Source organism: Corythoichthys intestinalis, chromosome 2 (genome assembly GCF_030265065.1).
Source record: "Corythoichthys intestinalis isolate RoL2023-P3 chromosome 2, ASM3026506v1, whole genome shotgun sequence".
Lineage (NCBI taxonomy): Eukaryota > Metazoa > Chordata > Actinopteri > Syngnathiformes > Syngnathidae > Corythoichthys > Corythoichthys intestinalis.
Genome location: NC_080396.1, coordinates 14,858,107 through 14,879,883, shown reverse-complemented (window position 1 = coordinate 14,879,883; position 21,777 = coordinate 14,858,107). Strand labels below are relative to the sequence as shown.

At 39.4% G+C, this 21,777-nt stretch overlaps 1 protein-coding gene across 1 annotated transcript; it reads left to right on the top strand.

Annotated features, from left to right (window-relative positions):
- The first annotated feature begins 2,559 nt into the window (after positions 1 to 2,559).
- Positions 2,560 to 20,578, top strand: tnnc1a (troponin C type 1a (slow)). The gene is made up of 6 exons (XM_057830670.1): positions 2,560 to 2,768; positions 5,528 to 5,558; positions 7,970 to 8,116; positions 16,260 to 16,374; positions 16,715 to 16,851; positions 19,673 to 20,578. Exons 1-6 carry the CDS (start codon positions 2,745 to 2,747, stop codon positions 19,702 to 19,704), a joined length of 486 nt encoding a protein of 161 aa, XP_057686653.1. The 5' UTR covers positions 2,560 to 2,744; the 3' UTR covers positions 19,705 to 20,578.
- Positions 20,579 to 21,777: the final 1,199 nt, after the last annotated feature.

Below are 21,777 nucleotides of genomic sequence, written 5' to 3'. Positions count from 1 at the left end.
CACCGCTGTTCCAGCGAATGAGTCTGGCGACCGTCCGGCGGATCAAATTCCGAGCGCGGAGCAAGCCACAGTATACAGACAGCGGAGTGGACCAATCAGCGACGGGCAGACGTGACGTAGTTAAAGCGACAAGTAATTAGCGTGAGCGGATAAAGGAGATGTTTATTGTTGTCAATGACTTGTTTCGATGTGTTTTGGGTAATTTAAAACTGGTTTTACCACGGATTGGAACATAGTCTCGGCTCTCCTGTTCGCCATCTGTGTTGTTGTAGACATGACATTCGGCGCGCAAACGTGACGTTACTCGTTAAGAACATGTCACGCAAATAAACGAATCTGATTGGACGATTGATTTTGTACCTTGCTCGAGAGGCCATTAATGGGCTGAGTCCCAGACTATTTCTTACAGTGTTTGAAAAAAACACAGGGGGAATAGTCTGGCTGTGCCAGGCAAATGGGACAACACTGACAAAATGACACTTTGACACAATGAAAAGTAGTCTGTGCGCAGCTTGTATAAGAGAGTTAATTTATTTTCCCCTCAAAATAACTGAAAATATAGCCATTATTATCTATACCCCTGGCAACAAAAGTGAGTACACCCCTAAGAAAAATTGTACATCCCGAAATGTCCAAATTAAGAACTGCTTGTCATTTTCCCTCCAAAATGTCATGTGACTCGTTACAGGAGTGCCGTCAGCATTGCTGCAGAGATTGAAGAGGTGGGGGGTCAGCCTGTTAGTGCTCAGACCATACGCCGTACTCTACATCAAATTGGTGTACATGGCTGTCACCCCAGGGGGAAGCATCTTCTGAAGACGGTACACAAGAAAGCCCGCCTGTCGCATCAGACCATAGGACATGGTTCTAGTAATCCATGTGCTTTGTTGACATATATTCACATACTGTTTTCGTTCTTTGGCGGAAAACACTCAGGTGACTTGAAGTTCCGCTCTGAAACCCCCAATTTGACCAAATTTCAAAATTGTCCTATATGCACATGTGATACATCATTGGAAAGCTTAAAATCTCAATTTTCTGGCGGAAGAAAATTGGACAGGAGGGCATTTTAAAAAAAAATATAATTTAAACAGCAAAACCCTATCTGGAGGTGAGAGCACACAAGAGCAGAATTACAGACACCATGACTTTAACGAGATATTATCGCGTACTTACCTTGTTTCGATCCAAAAACTCCATGTCGTATGTATCACTGAGTGTCAAGACACAGCTGTGAATGGCCACAGCTGGATTTTTTGGGGATTTTATGGGTGAAACATGGTAATATAACAAGGGTCGCGATGCAGAAATCGCAGACATCAATGAGTGGTCGAGATTTTCTTTTTCATATTTAGCCTTTTAAACGTTTTTTTTTTCTTCGTTTGGATCAATTATTTATCATCTAAAATATCGAGTAAAATGCGACAAAAACAAAAAAATACAATTTAGTGATAGTTATGAGGTAGATATCCGTGACTTTTTTTTACAGACGCCATTTTTTTTCATTGTGACGTAATTTGTTTTAAAGTTTAAAATATGCGAGTGAATAATTTTTCCAAAGTCTTTTTTTTTGTTTGTTTGTTTTTTAAACAAAATATTAGACATCAATTAATGATTCTAAGCTAAAAATGACAGACATTTTGAATAATAAATCAAATTACTTACCTTGTTTTCATGGCCGGGTTGAAACAAAAACGGTTGCGCGACGTCTGTAAACGGGGGTTTCCAGGGTAAAACGGGCAAATTAAAAATAGTTCGGGGCTTAATGTGCCATGAACCTGCTATAGCAGCATATAGACATATTATTCTATCAAACACAACAGTTGTTTTGGCTTAAAAATACAGCACTTTCTTTTAAAGGGGTGTACTCACTTTTGTGATACACTTTGAGACAGAAAAATGTGCAAGCTGACACATGCACGCACACGCACACAACTGGGATGCCTGTATGTATGAGTATGGACTAAACTTCTATCCAAGCATATATCTTGTAACTTAGTTAAATTTATTGCTGACACTGCATTTCGGGGCCATCAACGTTTTTGGCCCCACAGCCACAAAAGTCAAACTCCGCCTGTACACTCCCTTTTGCCCGATGAATTGATTTTTGTAGCACAGTTTTTCTTGCATCTGTCCTGAATGAAAATGGTCACTTTTTCTGGGTAATTTGTCTCTCAATTGCTCATGTACGTGAACTTGCTGCTTTTGAGTGAAGTGTATCATTTGTCTTTGTGAACACAGTAACACCCTTCACACCTTGCCCTGAAAGAGCTTGTCTCTTTTGCTATTCTCTCTACCGTCCTCCAGGTTTCTGTTTCGCTTCGCTTAGCGGCCTCCTGCCTCTCACCTCCACTACAAGCACTCCACAGAGCTTTCTGTGTCTCTCGTCCAGTTCTAGAGGAATGTTGAGTGTCTCTTTAGCCCCCTCCCAAAAGATTAAGCCCCAACACACTCCCCCCTCCTCCCTTCATTCCATTCCCAAGTATGCCCCCTAAGAGTTGCTGCATTTTTATCTGAGCCCAGTGATTGTGACGGATTGTCCGCATGACACACAGACACAGACACACATTTGTGGACGCACACCGAGGGGAGGCTGCCGTGACTGGGGAGGGACCAGACGACGGCGGGCCCTGGCTATAAAACCTTGCCATGACGAGGCCAACGTCCTGCCCGGAGCTGGACAGTACCCATTTTCTCTGTGGCTGCAGGACCCCGTCACGACAGGCAGCAGACCAACGTCCAACATGAACGACATCTATAAGGCAGCGGTACGTCCTCATACAATCGTTCGCTTCATTGGTTGCAACATTTGCATCACGCTTGCAAGTCCCGGCAGACTCATAATCGCTTTAATTCCAGTCTGGAATACCGTTAGATACCATAGATTGTTTTTTTTTAATAATGACATTCTTGTTGACATTTGATTTGAGTGGTCTCCATCAGCAAAGGAGCTTTGATATGACCTCTATATGTTGCCCCACTTTGCCCGTGCCACTCTTGATAGGAACCCCCCAGGAAGTCTCTGTCAGCTTCATTCATGACTCCAAATGGAACAGTCCAACTTGTGCTAATTTGGTCTGGTGCTTGTAGTCCTCTGGTGCCAGAGAGGGGCTTGAGGTTTAGATAACCCAATCCCACCCACCCCCACGCGCATCAACACAGGGCTAAATTCCAGCATTATCTGTGAGCCTTCAAACTGTGAGGTTGTCTGCATGGACCAACAGCTGGCTTTTTTGTCTTCTAACATCCCAGTGCAGCAAAGATAGGAAAACCGTACAGGAACATAGGCGGAGTTTGACTTTTGGGGCAGGGGGGGCCCAACATGTTGATGACCCCGAAACGCAGTGTCAGCAATAAAATTAACTTACAGGAATATTTATAATAATAATTTGAAAATGAGTGTTTTTTTGTTTGTTTTGTTTCCCATCATTCTTGAGGGGAATTCTAAACTAGGCTGCTTAGGCAATACTTTTCGCCAAGATTGTCATCCATTGAATACAGAATGCCCGCCGGTGTTGTGCCAATGTAGTTACCACTGTCAAAAATTGTATCCCCTGAGCGGAGCCATATAGAGGTAGATTTGTGTCTTTATTATTCAATTCAATCAAAATATATATTGTCAACCCAAAAAAAAATCGATTAAAAAAAAAAAAAAAAAAGTGTTTGTATGTAAAAATAAATTTGAAACAAAAAAAAACTCCCCAAAAAAATGTATGTGAAAGCTATTTTTCTTTGATTTTTTTTTTTTTTTTTTTTTGATAGAAGTCATGTGTTTGGGCCACATTTTGGCTCGGACATTTTTGTCTTTATTATTAAGTCAAAAAATAAGCTGCTTAAAAAAATATGTTTAACAAGAAAAATCCCTTCAATAAAAAAAAAAAAAAAAATTTCATAGAAAAAATTTTGAATGCGAAAAAAATATTTGAAATTGAAAAATTTGCATTTGAATACATAATTTTCATTGAAAACGTTTTTTTTGTTTCCCATCATTCTTGAGGGGAATTCTAAAATCAGGCTGCTTAGGACAGCTATGCTTTTCGCCAAGATCGTCATCCATTGAATACAGAACGCCCGCCGGTGTCGTGCCAATGTAGTTACCACCGTCAAAAATTGTATCCACTTAGCGGAGCCATATGGAGGTAGATTTGTGTCTTTATTATTCAATCCAAAAAAAGTTGCTTCAATCAAAATATATATTGTCAACCAAAAAAAAAAATCGCTTCAATTAAAAAAAAAATGTTGGAATGTAAAAATAAATTTGAAACTCAAAAAACTCCCCAAAAAAATGCATGTGAAAGCTAGTTTTCTTTGATATTTTTTTTTTGTTTTTTTTTTTTTGATTGAAGTCGTTTGTGTTCGGGTGACAATTTGGCTAGGACATTTTTGTCTTTATTATTCAATCAAAAAATAAGTTGCTTAAAAAAATATATGTTTAAAAAGAAAAATCACTTCAATCAAAAAAAAGAGAAAAATTTCAATCATAAAAAAAGTTTTTGAATGTGAAAAAAATATTTGAGCTTGAAAAATTTGCATTTGAAAACTTAATTTTTCATTGAAAAAGTTTTCTTTGATTGATTCCTTTTTGTGTTTGGGCCATATTAAGGGTAGGACATTTGTGTCTCAATCATTTAATGCTTCAAAAAGTTATATTTATTATTTCAAATAATTTCAATCAAACAAAACTAATCATTTGAAAAATGAAATTGCCCTCCCCCAATATATTTTTTTAATGAAAACTATATGCAAAGCAAATGACCATCTAAGGTGCTAGTCACATGATCTGTTCTAAAAATAATTTTGACCCATTGTAAAAGTATATTTTTTTGTTCATTTCATTCATTTTGTTGTTGTTGCGGTTTTATTGCTTTACTATATATATATACTGTATATATATATATATATATATATATATATATATATAGGAAAGTCAATTACATGCAGTGACACTTTTCAGGCACCATGGGGGCCTGGCCCCCCCTTAAAATCCGCTTATGAACAGGAAGGTTTATTTTGCGAGTTTATGTGGATGGGTTCTTTTACATATATTGTCCCGAAGGAGAAGGCTGCGTTTTAATTCACGGTGGACAGAGACAGAGTGACAGACAGACAGAGTAACTACTTACATAAGCAGCTGTCTCCTTCTCTCATTCGTGGTAGCTTTTCCAGGATTACTGTTCTATTGTTGCGTTATAGACACAAGCTATGCTAATTTAAAACACTGTGTATTATGTCCTTTATCTACAGTTCCTGATCCTCCTGTCTGTTTATTTTTAACACCACCTCTTACTTGCTAACACTTGAAATATAAGATTTTGTGTTTAGCCAGGGATGGCCCAGTGTGCCTGACTAAAAATATCACTTTTAGTTGGCAGAAAATTGACTAGGATGGTAAATCCAGGTGTGAGGATTTGAAAGTAACATTGGCAACACGGCCTTAGCGTAGCGTGGATTGACACACACATTTGAGGATTCTGCTTCTGATCCAAAATCTCCCCCCAAAGTATTCACTTTTCTATATTTTTTACAGGTTGAGCAGCTGACAGATGAACAGAAAAATGGTAAGTGACGTACATCTATTTTATATCTAATTTCATGAAAACACACACAAAAACCATTCAAATATGGATTTATTAATTGGTGTGTGTTGAATGAATCTAACCTTTTAGCCAGACGGCCGGAGTTAGGTCATCCGAAACGCCGGAACCGCGCTAGCGCAATTCCAACAACCTGGGCCGGCGGAAACCCGACAACCCGGCCAAAAGGCCAAACTCCTCGTGTTCACCTTAGGGGCCGTTTACATGGTGACTCTCCAAGAATACGCAAAATTTCCAATTTGCATTTGCGTCTCCATTCGAACAATGCCGCAATTCTGCAGGAAAACGATGTAGTATTCATGCCAGGCCCTAGGGGGCAGTGCAGATTTACAGGGCGACAGAGAATGATGCACTTTGACTCCACCAATCTCCCTCGGCCCGGAAAAAAATATGCCCGCCCACTCGGAGCAATCGCATTTTTCTTTTGTTCAAAAAGGCACAAAAATGGAAACATTCAACATATTTAATTCAAAAAATATTATTACAACAGCAAATTAAATCCGACATTCCGCCATATTTGCTGTTTTTAATGTTTAGTAGCACCGCTGCGCATGCCCAATGTGACGTGTACGAGTGCTGACGTTATCGACGCGGTCTCGTTCCGCGGGAGCCTTTGATATGCATGCCGAGGAAGCCCCCCTCAATCTCCCGCAATCGGATTCTTCCCCTTTGGAGGCAGGATTCAGAATTTTTCGTCTTCGCCGACACCATAAGCACGCAAGGCGAGTCCGCTACTCAGTCATTGCGTCTTTGTGTTGCAGAGTCGCCATGTAAACTGCCCCTTAGTCTTAACCCATAGGTGTCACACTCTGGCCCGCGGGCCAAAGTTGGCCCGCTGTGTAATTATATTTGGCCCGCCAGGCAATTTCAAATTATTATTAGAGCTGGTCCGCCGGTATTACATGGCGTCAGCACTGTAATGTCACATTCACCGCTCATACTACAAATCCCATGATGCTCTGCTGTTGTTTTAGCGCGTCAAAACAACGTGAAAGAGGCGGACACGCCCCCTCCTCTGTGTCATGGTAGCGGTCACGGATGTATTAAGAAGGTAGTGATCCGTCTTCGTGCATACTCCTTCGGCTAAAACCCCTGGTGGACTCCGTATCCCCTTACCGCTCCCCCGGACCACACTGCAACCTCAAACTACAGCTGTCAATGTGTTACCCTGCCAGGAAATGGCGAAAAGAAAGGCAGAAAATAGAACTTTTTCATAGTTGTTTTTTAATTTTCAAATTTATTAGCCTGTGTAAGAAGCTAATTTTGACATTTATCTAAGAAGGCTGCAAACAGAAAGGAGGCCTTCAATTTTTATTTAAATTTTAATATGCCATTGATATGTTTTTTTAATTATTATTATTATTAGTACTAATATTGTTATTATTTGTAGTATTATTAGCAACTTTGGTTTTGCACACCGTACTTTTAAGTTATATAATCCTTGCTTGTTCAATATTCATTGTTAAATCAAAACTTGTTTGGTTCCATATTAAAAGGTTTATTGTTCAACTTTGGCCCGCGGCTTTGTTCAATTTAAAATTTTGCCCACTGTGAATTTGAGTTTGACACCCCGGCCCTTGTTCTGATTCCATTTTAAAAGCTGGAATAAGGCTTCGGAACGCAAGTTGACAATTTATTCCAAGTCGGCAGCAATCATACAGCACAGAAAGACCCAGGCAAGGAGGCAAACTGGATCCAGGGTCACCATATCACAAGTCAACCAAAGGTTCTCGAGAAAAATGACAACGATTAGTTTAACATTCAGTCTTTTAAAGGGTCTGGTGAGGCGGGCTGTGGTCCGGATATAGGGTATGTGTGGGAGTTGTTTTAGATTATTCTCTGTTGTGGGTTGGGCAGGAAAGTTTCAGCCGTTGCTGTTATCAGGGCAACGAGAGTTGAGGATTTTGCCATCCTCAGTGCCACGTGAGTGCGGAGTGTTCACTTCTCGATCCCGGGTACCTCCGTATCAGATGCTCCTTGTGGCAAGACAAGATGTCCCGCCATTTATTCTGGATAATCCGGAAGAGCTGATTGCGGGATTTGGTGGTGCAGACGTGTTCCTGTAGATGTCTTGCCTATCACCTGGTTGTCAGCGTCAATCTTGCTCAGTCAGCTACATGACGCACGCGTTGGGTTTCCGTGGTCAGAAGGCGTCCTGTATCTTTCTTTCCTTATCTGTCCGTTGTCTTGGAGCTGCCAGTTCTAATCATTCCAAGTTCAACTGTTCACAATGTTAAAATATATTCTGCTTGTTTTTGTTAAACTATGATAATAAATGCTATTAGAGTAATACAAACAGTAAATACGAGAAAATATACTATTCCCTTCAGTGTTTAAATAACCTATGGTTTATTTGTGTCTCTGTGTTTTTACAGAGTTCAAGGCCGCCTTTGATATTTTTGTTCAAGATGCAGAAGATGGCTGCATTAGCACCAAAGAGCTAGGGAAGGTGATGAGGATGCTGGGCCAGAACCCCACACCCGAGGAGCTGCAGGAAATGATTGATGAGGTGGATGAAGATGGTAAATCAGACAGTGGCTGCTTTTTATATGAAGAGAAACTAGTGGGGGGCCAACTTCATGAATAGACGACACAAGAGTGGCTTCTGCCTGGCAAATTGTTCCCCTCAGCACAGTGACAATAAGTTATGCATGACAGAAAAAACAAAAATGACTACCCGCCCAAAAAAAACAGCACTTTAAGAATAATGAGACAACTGCACATACACACGCATATACCTACACATTTTTATACACACCTTCCATCAACTTCTATACTTGAACTCAAGTCTCTGATCTGATATTGAAAAAGAAGAAGGGGGAATTTCAAGGCACACAAACAGTACCAGTATTACAATTTCATCTATTATTTCTAGTGCTGTCAAACAATTACATTTTTTTATTGAGTTAATTACAGCTTAAAAATTAATTAATCGTAATTAATCGCAATTCAAACCATCTATAAAATATGCCATATATTTCTGTAAATTATTGTTGGAATGGAAAGATAAGACACAAGATGGATATATACATTCAACATATTGTACATAAGTACTGTATTTGTTTATTATAACAATAAATCAACAAGATGGCATTAACATTATCAACATTCTGTTAAAGCGATCCATGGATAGAAAGACTTGTAGTTCTTAAAAGATAAATGTTAGTACAAGTTATAGAAATTTTATATTAAAACCCCTCTTAATGTTTTTGTTTTAATAAAATTAGTAAAATTTTCATGGGTGCTTAAACCCAAAAAATCAGTAGCACCCAAGCGCCAGCAGAGGGCGACAAAACTCCAAAAACATTGCACATGGACACTTGGACATTGCACTGTACCGTCATTTTAATCTGTTTGAGCCGGGCATGTGCGTTAATTGCGTCAAATATTTTAACGTGATTAATTTAAAAAATGAATTACCGCCTGTTGACGCGATAATTTTGACAGCCCAAATTATTTCACATAATTTTTTCTTATACTTTCCACCAAAGTACTTTGATCTGGTGGAGCACTGCCACACTTGAATGAAATCGCCAGAAGTGGGTAGAGTAGCCAAAAATTGTCCTCCACAATAGCGTTACTTCAAATTGTTTTTACACAAACGTAAGTAAAACTAGTCATCCAAAAACATTTACTCAAATACAAGTAAAAATGGTGTACCCTGCCTACTGCCCGTAGTTAGCTGGGATAGGCTCCAGCACCTCCGCGACCCTTGTGAGGAAAAAGAGGCATGGAAAATGAATGAATGAAATGACAAGTAAAAATGGTATTTGATGAAAACAATACTTATGTACTGAGAAGCTGCTTAGAATGTGTGATTTTAGAACAATATCTTCAGACAGACAAAAAAAAATGATGTAAAAATTCTGGAATCTCTAATAACAAATTAACACATTAAGCACCAACAAATTCAAATTTGTTGAAATTTCGGCCATGATTTGGCAGACACAGAAGACACCGGATTATGTAGCTGCTCTTTTGCACGGTGTGTAAGGAATACATGGTTTGAATATGAGGCCACAGGTATTTATTATTTTTGGTGTCAATATTGGAGACAGGGGGGGTGGGGTTCTGATTTTTCTTTTCCCCACATCTAAATGCAAAACCTCACTTTTAAGAACAGAAGAACTTAGGATGTACATTTGATTGTATTCTTCTTTCACACACTCCGAAACACTAGGAAAATCGTGGATTTAAACGTGCAGCAGTTGTATGTGAACACAATTTCAGAGGTCGACTGACACGGAGATTACGCGGACATTTCACGAGTCGCGTCTTGGTATTATGTCCAGGACTTTCCCCAGAAGAGGGGTGTGTGAAATTTGATTCCTGGGTCACAGCACGATGGCTGATGACATAAATTACATGGCTGGCCCATCGTCATTTCCTCTTTCTTCGCAGTAAGACGAAAATCGGTGAATGACGTAGGAACTCAAAGCAGAAAACAACGGAGGGAAGTGTTCAAGGGTTTGTTAAATACAAAATAAAATACACGCGATCATGGAAAAGGGGGAATAACACAATGGGTCCGTGACAGTTGGTCGACGGGGACAATAATACTAACTAAGCAGTAGGCAGAGAGCTGATAAGACAACAAAACAAGTACCGTATTTTTCCGACAATAAGTCACAGTTTTTTTCATAGTTTGACTGGGGGTGCAACTTATAATCTGAAGCGACTAATATGTGAAATTATTAACACATTATTATATGAATCAATCAATCAAATTTATTTATATAGCCCTTTAAAAAACCCGAAAGGCCGTCAAAGTGCTTTACAACAAAAACATGGCTCAAGATAAATAAAAGGCAACCCTTAATATCTATGTTACGTTAACATACCGGCCACGTTCGCATTTCATTGTTCATGCATCATGTAACATTATCATACTGTACACTTATTCAGCAAGTTGTTCTCTATTGTATTTTTATTTTGAATTACCTTTCAAGATGACATATCTGTTGTTTGTGTTGGATTTTATCAAGTAAATTTCCCCCAAAAATGCGACTTATACTTCGGTGCGACTGTTTTTTTCCTCTTCGTTGGGCATTTTATGGCTGGTGCGACTTATAGTCTGAAAAATACGGTACACTCAAATACCAGAAAAACATAGGGGATTTCAAAACAAGAGCGGTAGACGAACAAGCTTGCAAATGCACGAAATTTAAGAGTACAGGATGTCGAATGGCGCCCAGGAACTTAACACCCTTCTTTTGGATCGCCTGGGCTTAAATACAGTTTTGATGAGCTTGAATTGGCTGCAGGTACGACGTCAGGAACGTTCCAACAAGGGGTGTGGCAAAATATTGAAATGGTGATATATCGTGATACTTTGTATCCCAATAGGTTATTGATATGCTCCTGCCAAGAAACAAGGTACAGTGCCTTGCAAAAGTATTCGGCCCCCTTGAACCTTGCAACCTTTCGCCACATTTCAGGCTTCAAACATAAAGATATAAAATTTTAATTTTTTGTCAAGAATCAACAACAAGTGGGACACAATCGTGAAGTGGAACAAAATTTATTGGATAATTTAAACTTTTTAACAAATAAAAAACTGAAAAGTGGGGCGTGCAATATTATTCGGCCCCCTTGCGTTAATACTTTGTAGCGCCACCTTTTGCTCCAATTACAGCTGCAAGTCGCTTGGGGTATGTTTCTATCAGTTTTGCACATCGAGAGACTGACATTCTTGCCCATTCTTCCTTGCAAAACAGCTCGAGCTCAGTGAGGTTGGATGGAGAGTGTTTGTGAACAGCAGTCTTCAGCTCTTTCCACAGATTCTCGATTGGATTCAGGTCTGGACTTTGACTTGGCCATTCTAACACCTGGATACGTTTATTTTTTTAACCATTCCATTGTAGATTTGGCTTTATGTTTTGGATCATTGTCCTGTTGGAAGATTAATCTCCGTCCCAGTCTCAGGTCTTGTGCAGATACCAACAGGTTTTCTTCCAGAATGTTACTGTATTTGGCTGCATCCATCTTCCCGTCAATTTTAACCATCTTCGCTGTACCTGCTGAAGAAAAGCAGGCCCAAACCATGATGCTGCCACCACCATGTTTGACAGTGGGGATGGTGTGTTCAGGGTGATGAGCTGTGTTGCTTTTACGCCAAACATATCGTTTTGCATTGTGGCCAAAAAGTTCAATTTTGGTTTCATCTGACCAGAGCACCTTCTTCCACATGTTTGGTGTGTCTCCCAGGTGGCTTGTGGCAAACTTTAAACGAGACTTTTTATGGATATCTTTGAGAAATGGCTTTCTTCTTGCCACTCTTCCATAAAGGCCAGATTTGTGCAGTGTACGACTGATTGTTGTCCTATGGACAGACTCTCCCACCTCAGCTGTAGATCTCTGGAGTTCATCCAGAGGGATCATGGGCCTCTTGGCTGCATCTCTGATCAGTTTTCTCCTTGTTTGAGAAGAAAGTTTGGAAGGATGGCCGGGGCTTGGTAGATTTGCAGTGGTCTGATGCTCCTTCCATTTCAATATGATGACTTGCACAGTGCTCCTTGAGATGTTTAAAGCTTGGGAAATCTTTTTGTATCCAAATCTGGCTTTAAACTTCTCAACAACAGTATCTCGGACCTGCCTGGTGTGTTCCTTGGTTTTCATAATGCTCTCTGCACTTTAAACAGAACCCTGAGACTATCACAGAGCAGGTGCATTTATACGGAGACTTGATTACACACAGGTGGATTCTATTTATCATCATCGGTCATTTAGCACAACATTGGATCATCCAGAGATCCTCACTGAACTTCTGGAGTGAGTTTGCTGCACTGAAAGTAAAGGGGCCGAATAATATTGCACGCCCCACTTTTCAGTTTTTTATTTGTTAAAAAAGTTTAAATTATCCAATAAATGTTGTTCCACTTCACGACTGTGTCCCACTTGTTGTTGATTCTTGACAAAAAAATTAAATTTCATATCTTTATGTTTGAAGCCTGAAATGTGGCGAAAGGTTGCAAGATTCAAGGGGGCCGAATACTTTTGCAAGGCACTGTATTGTTTCAAAAATGTGTCAATATCTAAAAAATAAATAAATAAAAAGGAACCAACAAGTTGCTACCAAAATCTTCGACCATAATAGTGTCTCAGTTAACTCTAAGGCTGCATTGACGGTGCACGACGCCCAATCCATTTAGACCAGACATGTCCAAAGTCCGGCCCGGGGGCCAAATGCGACCCGTGGTCAAATTTCATCCGGCCCCCAGCCTCTGTCATAAAATCAATAACGTTTGGCCCGCACACAGACTTAATTAATTGGTCAGCAGTACTGCTACCAGCATATGAAGTAGCTTACACACTAAATGCTGCTCCTCATATACCCACTAAAAGGCAGCAGCACTCTAAGCTACATTATTCCGTTTGACCCTTTATTCCCAATTTTCTAAAATGGCAACAATCAACAAAAAAAAGAAAGTTGACTAGGATGGCCGACGCTTCAAGGATAGGTGGAAATTGGAGTATTTCTTCACTAAAATTCTTCACAACTCTGTCTGCCTCATTTGCAAAGAGACAGTCGCTGTTTTTAAAGAGTTCAATGTGAGGCGATATTACCAAACAAGACACGCTGACATGTACGACAAGATTACAGGGATGATACGTAGCGAGAAATTTTAAGCAACTTGAAGCTAGTTATATTTTACAGCAGCAGTATTTCGCAAGAGCCAGAGAGCCGAAAGAGAACGCCACAAAGGGTAATTGCGAGATTGTTGAAATTATTAATTTAAAAAAAATAGTAAAGCAAATGTGACACACAGAATGGCTTGCTAGAATTTGCTTAAATATATTGTTCTACGTAAAGGACGTCAGCAAAGGTTGGCCCCCCACATTTTTAACACACCAAATCTGGCCCCCTTTGCAAAAAGTTTGGACACCCCAGATTTAGACTGTGGGTTTTCAGGGCATTTACAGGTCACTTGCGGTTCATTTTAGGCCATTTATAGGTAATTTCCTGTTGAGTTTGAGTCACTGCCTAATCATTTGGGTGATTCCCAGGTCTGTAACACAAAATGAACAGGAAATGACCCATTAAATACCCCAAAATCAACAGGAAGTAACTGAACATGAACAGGTAAATGACCTTAAATGGCCCAAAATGACCTCATTGCCTGGCATTGGCTGCCACTGACGGCCATAGATGTTCAATCCGTTTAAAGTGTGAGAGATGGCAGTGTTCATTCGCTGCCACCCTCCCATTTCAAATGGATTGGACGTCTACTAGTAATAAACTCATTCCAATTCACAGCAGAAGCTTGTTTTTCTGTTTATTAGTTTTTGGTCAGAAAAATTATTCTAGGATATTCTACAAATGTATCGATAATCGTTGTATCGCCATATCGTCGGATCGTCGTTATCGTGAGCTTTGTATCGCAAATCGTATCGTATCGTGAGGTACCTAGAGGTTCCCACTCCTAGTTCCCACAACCAGCTCTGTAACGAAACACGATTTGACCAACAGAATGTGACAGCCCAAAGTTGCGGAATGAGAGTAACGTTTCTTCTTAACACATCTACTCATGTAAAAGTATGAAGATGGCAGGGTAAAACTACTCTTAGAAGTACGTACAATTTTCTCAAAATGTTCCTCAAGTAAATGTAACAGAGTAAATTCAATGTATTACCACCCACCTTCTGGAAATTACAGCACTAATGTATGATTGTCGCTCAGCAGCAGCATTGTTAGTGGTCCTACAACAATAAAAGGTGATAAAGTAGAGCACAGGTATCAAACTCAAGGCTTGATCTGGCCCACCAAATCATTTTGTGTGGCCCACAAAAGCACTTCATGTTTCATGCTCAAAAATCAGGGTTCCTACATACTTTATCAAGTAATACTCAAGACTTTAAAGTACCTTTTTAAGACCAATGAGATTTTAATGCCAATATCTGGGCAAACTTAACGTTTAATCTCACAAAAAGTAGGTAACTTAATTTCATTCAGTGCGGCACAACATAAAATTCACAGAACTGAAGACCTACCAGATAAAGTTCAATTTATTTTTAAGACGCTGTATCAAGATAAGTACAGTGGGGTAAATAAGTATTTAGTCAACCACTAATTGTGCAAGTTCTCCCACTTGAAAATATTAAAGAGGTCTGTAATTGTCAACATGGGTAAACCTCAACCATGAGAGACAGAATGTGTGGAAAAAAACAGAAAATCACATTGTTTGATTTTTAAAGAATTTATTTGCAAATCATGGTGGAAAATAAGTATTTGGTCAATACCAAAAGTTCATCTCAATACTTTGTTACCGGTATGTACCCTTTGTTGGCAATAACGGAGGCCAAACGTTTTCTGTAACTCTTCACAAGCTTTTCACACACTGTTGCTGGTATTTTGGCCCATTCCTCCATGCAGATCTCCTCTAGAGCAGTGATGTTTTGGGGCTGTCGTTGGGCAACACGGACTTTCAACTCCCTCCACAGATTTTCTATGGGATTGAGATCTGGAGACTGGCTAGGCCACTCCAGGACCTTGAAATGCTTCTTACGAAACCACTCCTTTGTTGCCCTGGCTGTGTGTTTGGGATCATTGTCATGCTGAAAGACCCAGCCATGTCTCATCTTCAATGCCCTTGCTGATGGAAGGAGATTTTCACTCAAAATCTCTCGATACACGGCCCCATGCATTCTTTCCTCTGCACAGATCAGTCGTCCTGGTCCCTTTGCAGAAAAACAGCCCCAAAGCACGATGTTTCCATGGAATGGGTGACTTACATTTCTGTGAAGGCAACATAAATGCTGAAAAGTACATAAAGATTTTGGAGCAAAATATGCTGCCATCCAAGCGACGTCTTTTTCATGGACGCCGCTGCTTATTTCAGCAAGATAATGCCAAGCCACACTCTGCACGTGTTACAACAGCGTGGCTTCGAAGTAAAAGAGTCCAGGTTCTCCCCTGGCCCGCTTGCAGTCCAGACCTGTCTCCCATTGAAAATGTGTGGCGCATTATTGAAGCGTAAAATACGACAGAGAAGACCCCGGACTGTAAACAACTGAAGCGGTTCATCAAGCAAGAATGGGAAAGAATTCCACATTAGAAGCTAAGAGAATTAGTCTCCTCTCTTTCAAAACATTTATTGAGTGTTATTAAAAGTAAAGGTGATGTAACGAAGTGGTAAACATGCCCCTTTTCAACTTCTACTGCACGTGTTGCAGCCATGAAATTCTAATTTAATTATTATTTGAAAAATAAAATAAAGTTTTTGAGTTTGAGCATTAAATATGTTGTCTTTGTAGTGTTTTCAATTGAATATAGGTTGAAAAGGATTTTCAAATAATTGTTTTTTTTATTTTTTTATTTACATTTTACACAATTTCCCAACTTCAACCGAATCCAGTTTGTAGGTGACCAAATACTTATTTTCCACTCTAATTTGGAGATAAATTCTTTAAAAATAAAACAATGTGATTTTCTGTTTTTTTTTTCTTTTCTTCCACATTCTGTCTCTCATGGTTGAGGTTTACACATGATGACAATCACAGGCCTCTCTAATCTTATCAAGTAGGAGAACTTGCACAATTGGTGTTTGACTAAATACTTATTTGCCCCACTGTACTTTATATTTAAAGAGTTTTTAAAACCTTGTATGAACCCTGAAAATAAACAAAAGAAGAGAAAAAAAACTGATATAATATGTCTCAATGCAGGGAGTGGCACTGTGGATTTTGACGAATTCCTGGTCATGATGGTGAGGTGCATGAAGGATGACAGCAAAGGGAAGTCAGAGGAGGAACTGGCAGAGTTGTTTCGCATGTTTGACAAGTGAGTTGCATCTTCACTATTTCAGCCTTTTTTTTTTTTGTAACTTTCCTAAGTAGTACTAAAACAAGATGAATGAAGTTAATCAAGGTAATGAATGTTGTCAAGTTTTCATGCTACGTTCACTGCCAAACGCATTGCAAAGCCCAGCAGTGACGCGCTCCATAATCTGATATTCAATCAGCCTCACTATATGACCCAAACACCTCTTGTGTGCGTTTGTCTCTCCCTTTATGAAGTGTCATAAGCAATTAGATCAATTAGGGTTACACAATCACACTATCTTGGTATCACTATGTACACTCAGTATCACCATCTACACACATCCATATGTTTTGTACAGAAACGCAGATGGTTATATCGACCTGGACGAGTTGAAAATGATGCTAGAATCAACAGGAGAAGCAATTACTGAGGATGACATCGAGGAACTGATGAAAGACGGGGACAAGAACAACGATGGCAAAATTGATTACGACGGTAAGATCTCTGAAGTCGATAATAGGCTTACTTCTGTCTCTCGTGGAAAGATCACATGATCATGAGAACAAGAAAATGAAGTTTGTTCGTCAGTCCACTATGTTTTGCGTAGGTATCTTTAGACTGAAATATTGAATAGTTTGGTCATAGTCTTCATAATGGTATTGACAAGGCCGATTACTAGGGGACCTATCTCCGTCAAAGCTGACTAATTGGAAACATAGACAAAGAGCTTTTAACGTTGAAAATTTTTGTGAATGAATGCGTAAATCCCTCAATTCTTTACAGATATGGACGTAAAACAGTCTCGATTCAAACGAGAAAAAAACAAACGGGCGGTTAGCATTTATTTTACATAAATATTAGTGCTGTCAAATTTATCGCGTTAACGGGCGGTATTTAATTTTTGTAATTAATCACGTTAAAATATTTGACGCATTTAACGCATGCACGGAATTATCCGCTCATGCATTACCTCAAACAGATTATAATGATGCCGTTTTTGCATATTGAGAGCTAAAACGGCAGTGACCTGTGAGTGGACACAGGCATTCATTGGACTGTGCCTTTTATTGGCATAAGCTTTAGCAACTCGTTCACAACAAACATATCTATTGTGGCGAGCGACGTGGGGAAGAAAGACAGGATATGATCTTATTCTTAACACCCTTTATTGAACACAACGCAGAGTAGATATACCATTTGCAGCCACCACTGACAGTCATGGTTGCCCAACTTCCCATCATGCATTTGGGTGGAACAGTTAAGTCGCTACAATATAATTTAGTGAAAGCACAACAAAAATAATATTCCTATCTCTCAAAAAATAATGTTCACAAAAAGAAAAGCGCTCAATGCAAAGAGAACTGGCATTCCCAATCAAGATAGGTATGCAAAATACACCTAAAACCTGCTCAGACTTTGCCTTGGCTAGATCTCTAATTAATTTAAAACTCACCATTGACACCTTGTGGTGTATTTCAATCACTACCGTAGTTAAAGACACTGTGGAAGAACAGCAGGGAGCCCATGTGATGTACCGCTCGGCGACGTCAACCATGGCGAGCTATTAGTTTATTTTTTGATTGAAAATTTTACAAATTTTATTAAAATGAAAACATTAAGAGGGGTTTTCATATAAAATTACTTTAACTTGTACTCACATTTACAAGTCTTTCTATCCGTGGATCCTTTTAACAGAAAGAATGTTAATAAAGTTAATGCCATCTTGTGGATTTATTGTTATAATAAACAAATACAGTACTTATGTACAGTGTTGTGCATGAACACGCTCAATGAACAATCGTTCATGAACACGTTCATATTTTGGGCGAACGTGAATTGAACGCATCATATTTCTGTCTCATGAACGTTACTGTGAACGCGCTCATTCTAGCGGTTGTGAGCGGTCCTCATAACTTCGTTCATGAGTTCATCACATTTAGAGCCTTACCGACAAAACTGCATATAAAGCCATAGGCTAAAAACACACAATAAAATTTTTTACCTTAATAGCGGAACATTATCCAACATGGCAACCCAAGCTGCCTGTCACGGCCGTATTGTTTAAGCAAATACGTCATCATAACAAGAGCAACATGGACACAGAAGCTGGCAGCTCTCGAAACCCAGCCCGCTCAGAGCAACTTTCTACACAGTACCAGCATTTAAAAGAGTTTTACGAAAAAGTCAGTACCGACCCGGATGGCAAAATTATAAGAAGACCGTCCATACGTCGGTAACGTCTTTAGCCAACCTTAAACGGCACATCGAAATAAAGCATGCGACAAGCCTTGCTAGGTAACTGCGACTGCGAGCATGTGCGATTAAATAAAGAGACGGCAACGGTTGGCCAGAGCAGTACCTCTGCCACCCAAATACCGCTAACAGCATACCAGAGCGGCCCCGTTTTCTGTCTCTCCCAGCCGCAGCTAGACAATCTAGTTCTGCAGTATATTGTGGAAGACTCTTCAGCATCGGTGGTCAAATATTCAGGTAGGAAATGAACTGTGATTATTTTCTATAAGCTTTGGAAATAAATACAGTAAATAATAGTTTGCAACAATTTTTGGCGAACAAAAAGAACTGAACTACAAAAGTTCATTTTTTGGAACCATGAACTTTAGTTCAAAATTTTGAATTATGAACTGAACAGTTCATTTTAAAATTTGTGAACTGCAATTTGAACTAGTTCATGTAGAAAATGAACTTTCCCAACACTGCTTATGTACATTATGTTGAATGTATACGTATGTCCGTCTTGTGTCTTATCTTTCCATTCCAACAATAATTTCAAGAAAAATATGGCATATTTTAGAGATGGTTTGAATTGTGATTAATTACGATTAATTAATTTTTAAGCTGTGATTAACTCGATTAAAAATTTTAATCATTTGACAGCCCTAGTAAATATATGAACTATGATGCCAATGCTGTAGCAGCTAATTTCTCCCATTGATTTTTTTCACGTTTCAAAATGCATGCATGGTACGAAAAATATAATAACTACCTTGAATCCTCGAATAAATCACTCCTGAGACAATCCTTCCTGTTTGTATGAGGTACAGCTTTCGTACATTTATCTTAAATCCAGCGTTGAAACGCTGCATGTGTCGCTGCAACTGACTGCGAATAACTGAAGCGGATTGTGGGGTGGGCCCCCTGCTTGAAGGGGTTGCGCGGCGGCTCGACGAATTGACCCGTCAATACAATTATAAAATCTATAAGTTTGGTAATCTTTACTGGCCAATTTCCAATTAGGTGATCCTTTGTTGAAGTATTTTGGTTGCTGTTTACTAATGTGGCCTGTTCATTTTTGCAGAGTTCTTGGAGTTCATGAAAGGAGTGGAGTAATTCAATACTCAAGAACATTATTTTTGTATTCCTTTGTCACATCTGGAAAACTGGAAGCTGACTTGGGATGGATCTTTGGAACGACTTTGCAAGATTTACAGCATCTGGCTGTTTCTGTTATATTTTTCTTACCACCTCCTCTTGCATCGTTGTAAATACAGTTTGTAACTATTTTTGTGCCCAATTTGTGTAAATTACGTATTACATTTTCTTTTTTTTTAATGTCTGAAGTTCAGTTTACAGGTGTTTTCACAGAGCGGTTGATGTTTTATAGCTGTGTGGACAAAGCAGAATCCCTCTCAGTCATCGCAGCAACTTTAAGACCAGCCGCCAGGTTCAGCATATGTTGTGACGCGCATTGCAAATATTTTTTCGTATGCTTGAGATACCCTCAGGACTTTTTGTCTTCCTCTCATCACCTTGGGAAGCATGCATTTTACCATGTGCTTGCAAAGTGAGGTCAAGAAATAAACAAGATGCATTTGGGAAAGCAGTTATTCATTTTGAGCCATTCTTTTTTTATTTCTTTATAAATGATCACTCCCAAAAATCCTGCAAAGTTAATTTTCTAGCCTGATGTGCGTTGCCAACTCTTTGCTAAGAATGCATGGTCAGTCTATGTCAAGAGTGGCTCTCAATTTCATAGCCACTTGTCCTCTGTTAATACTCGTCTGCGGCATGCAAGCGATCCACATGGTCGCAGTATCACTCCCTAGTTGCGCACTCTATTGAGACAGGAGCTATTTATGTCTAATCATGTTAGTGCCCATGTTAGGGGATCTGGAGTGACTGTCTTAGTGTTGACAATCCCATGCCTTTGTCCTTATAAAGAACTCGAAAAGTGTTGCAGGCTTTAGCGCGCTGTCCCCATGAAGTGCCAAAAACAGATCATGATACATATTGAACAGCTTATGCAGCTCGGGTCTGGAAAAGAATGATGAATTTGTAACTCTGGTGTTCAACAGTGGGTCATTTGAGCCCAAAACCTGCAAATGATAAGCAAGCGACCCATGCTAGAAAGTAGTTGAGATGGGCTAGCTAACAACTCTCAATGTGACAAAAGCTATGAAGAGTGTTATACAAATACTTCATAAACGACATTTTTTGTTAGATTGTGTACTATGTGGTTTCACATTCATTATAGAAGCAAGCAATTGTTTCCATTCTTTTACTCTCTGTAGAAGTTTTGAAATTTCAGTGCAAGATATCTTGGCATTCATCTACTCATTGTAGATGAGGCCAACAGTTACTGTTTATGCAATTACAGGGCACTCACCACTTGATGTCAGCAGTGAGCTGATGTCAACATACGTGTTGAGGATGTGCTGTGTCGGGCTCGTTGAAAGACTACAACTGTCTAACAGATTTGCTGTGATCTGAGCAGGATTGCAGTTTTGTCATTTTCATCTGCAAAAGATTTGAAAAAGGGGCAGAACTGGTCAATTAAAAGAAATTAGGACTGATCACAAGTGAGAACATGAGATGAAACATATGAAGTGCATTATTCACAGTTGTAACACATTTCTACAAATGTACCTCAATGTTAGTCAGAACCAAGGACGTAGGTTTCCGTAGGGAAGGTGGGGACATAACAATACCAACTTTTCAGGATGCTCAAATTGTCCCCACCAACCTTTAAGCAACCTTATATGCATTATATAATGAGTTCAGTTATGTAGGTCATTTAGATTGTCTTCCCGTATGTTGTGAAGATAGAATTTACCCTTATAAAGATGAATTATTTCGATTATGTTCAAACATTTCACCTTATCTCTTGCTGAATGTGCCGGTCCGTTTTTCACCCCTCAAACGCACGTTTGATTGGTTGATGACTTGACCCACCCCCGACAAACACACTCACGCTCACACTCACACAGCCAGACAGAAATAAACATCAACAACATGCCGCCTCCTCCGAAGAAGGGAGATATTAGATTTTTTTCTTCGGCCAGCAGCAGCCACTGTAAGTAATTAACTCATTTGCTCCCAAAAACGTATGAATACATTCTATTTTTAATTGTTTCAGTGTCCCAAAGACGTATTTATACGTCTTGTACGTTTTTTTTTTTTTCA

What these genes read in the sequence shown, in the direction of transcription:
- tnnc1a (XM_057830670.1), top strand. Translation starts at nt 2,745, where the DNA reads ATGAACGACATCTATAAGGCAGCG. An exon ending in GACAGATGAACAGAAAAATG is followed by an intron (nt 5,559 to 7,969) that starts GTAAGTGACGTA and finishes GTGTTTTTACAG; the next exon opens with AGTTCAAGGCCGCCTTTGAT. An exon ending in TGATGAGGTGGATGAAGATG is followed by an intron (nt 8,117 to 16,259) that starts GTAAATCAGACA and finishes GTCTCAATGCAG; the next exon opens with GGAGTGGCACTGTGGATTTT.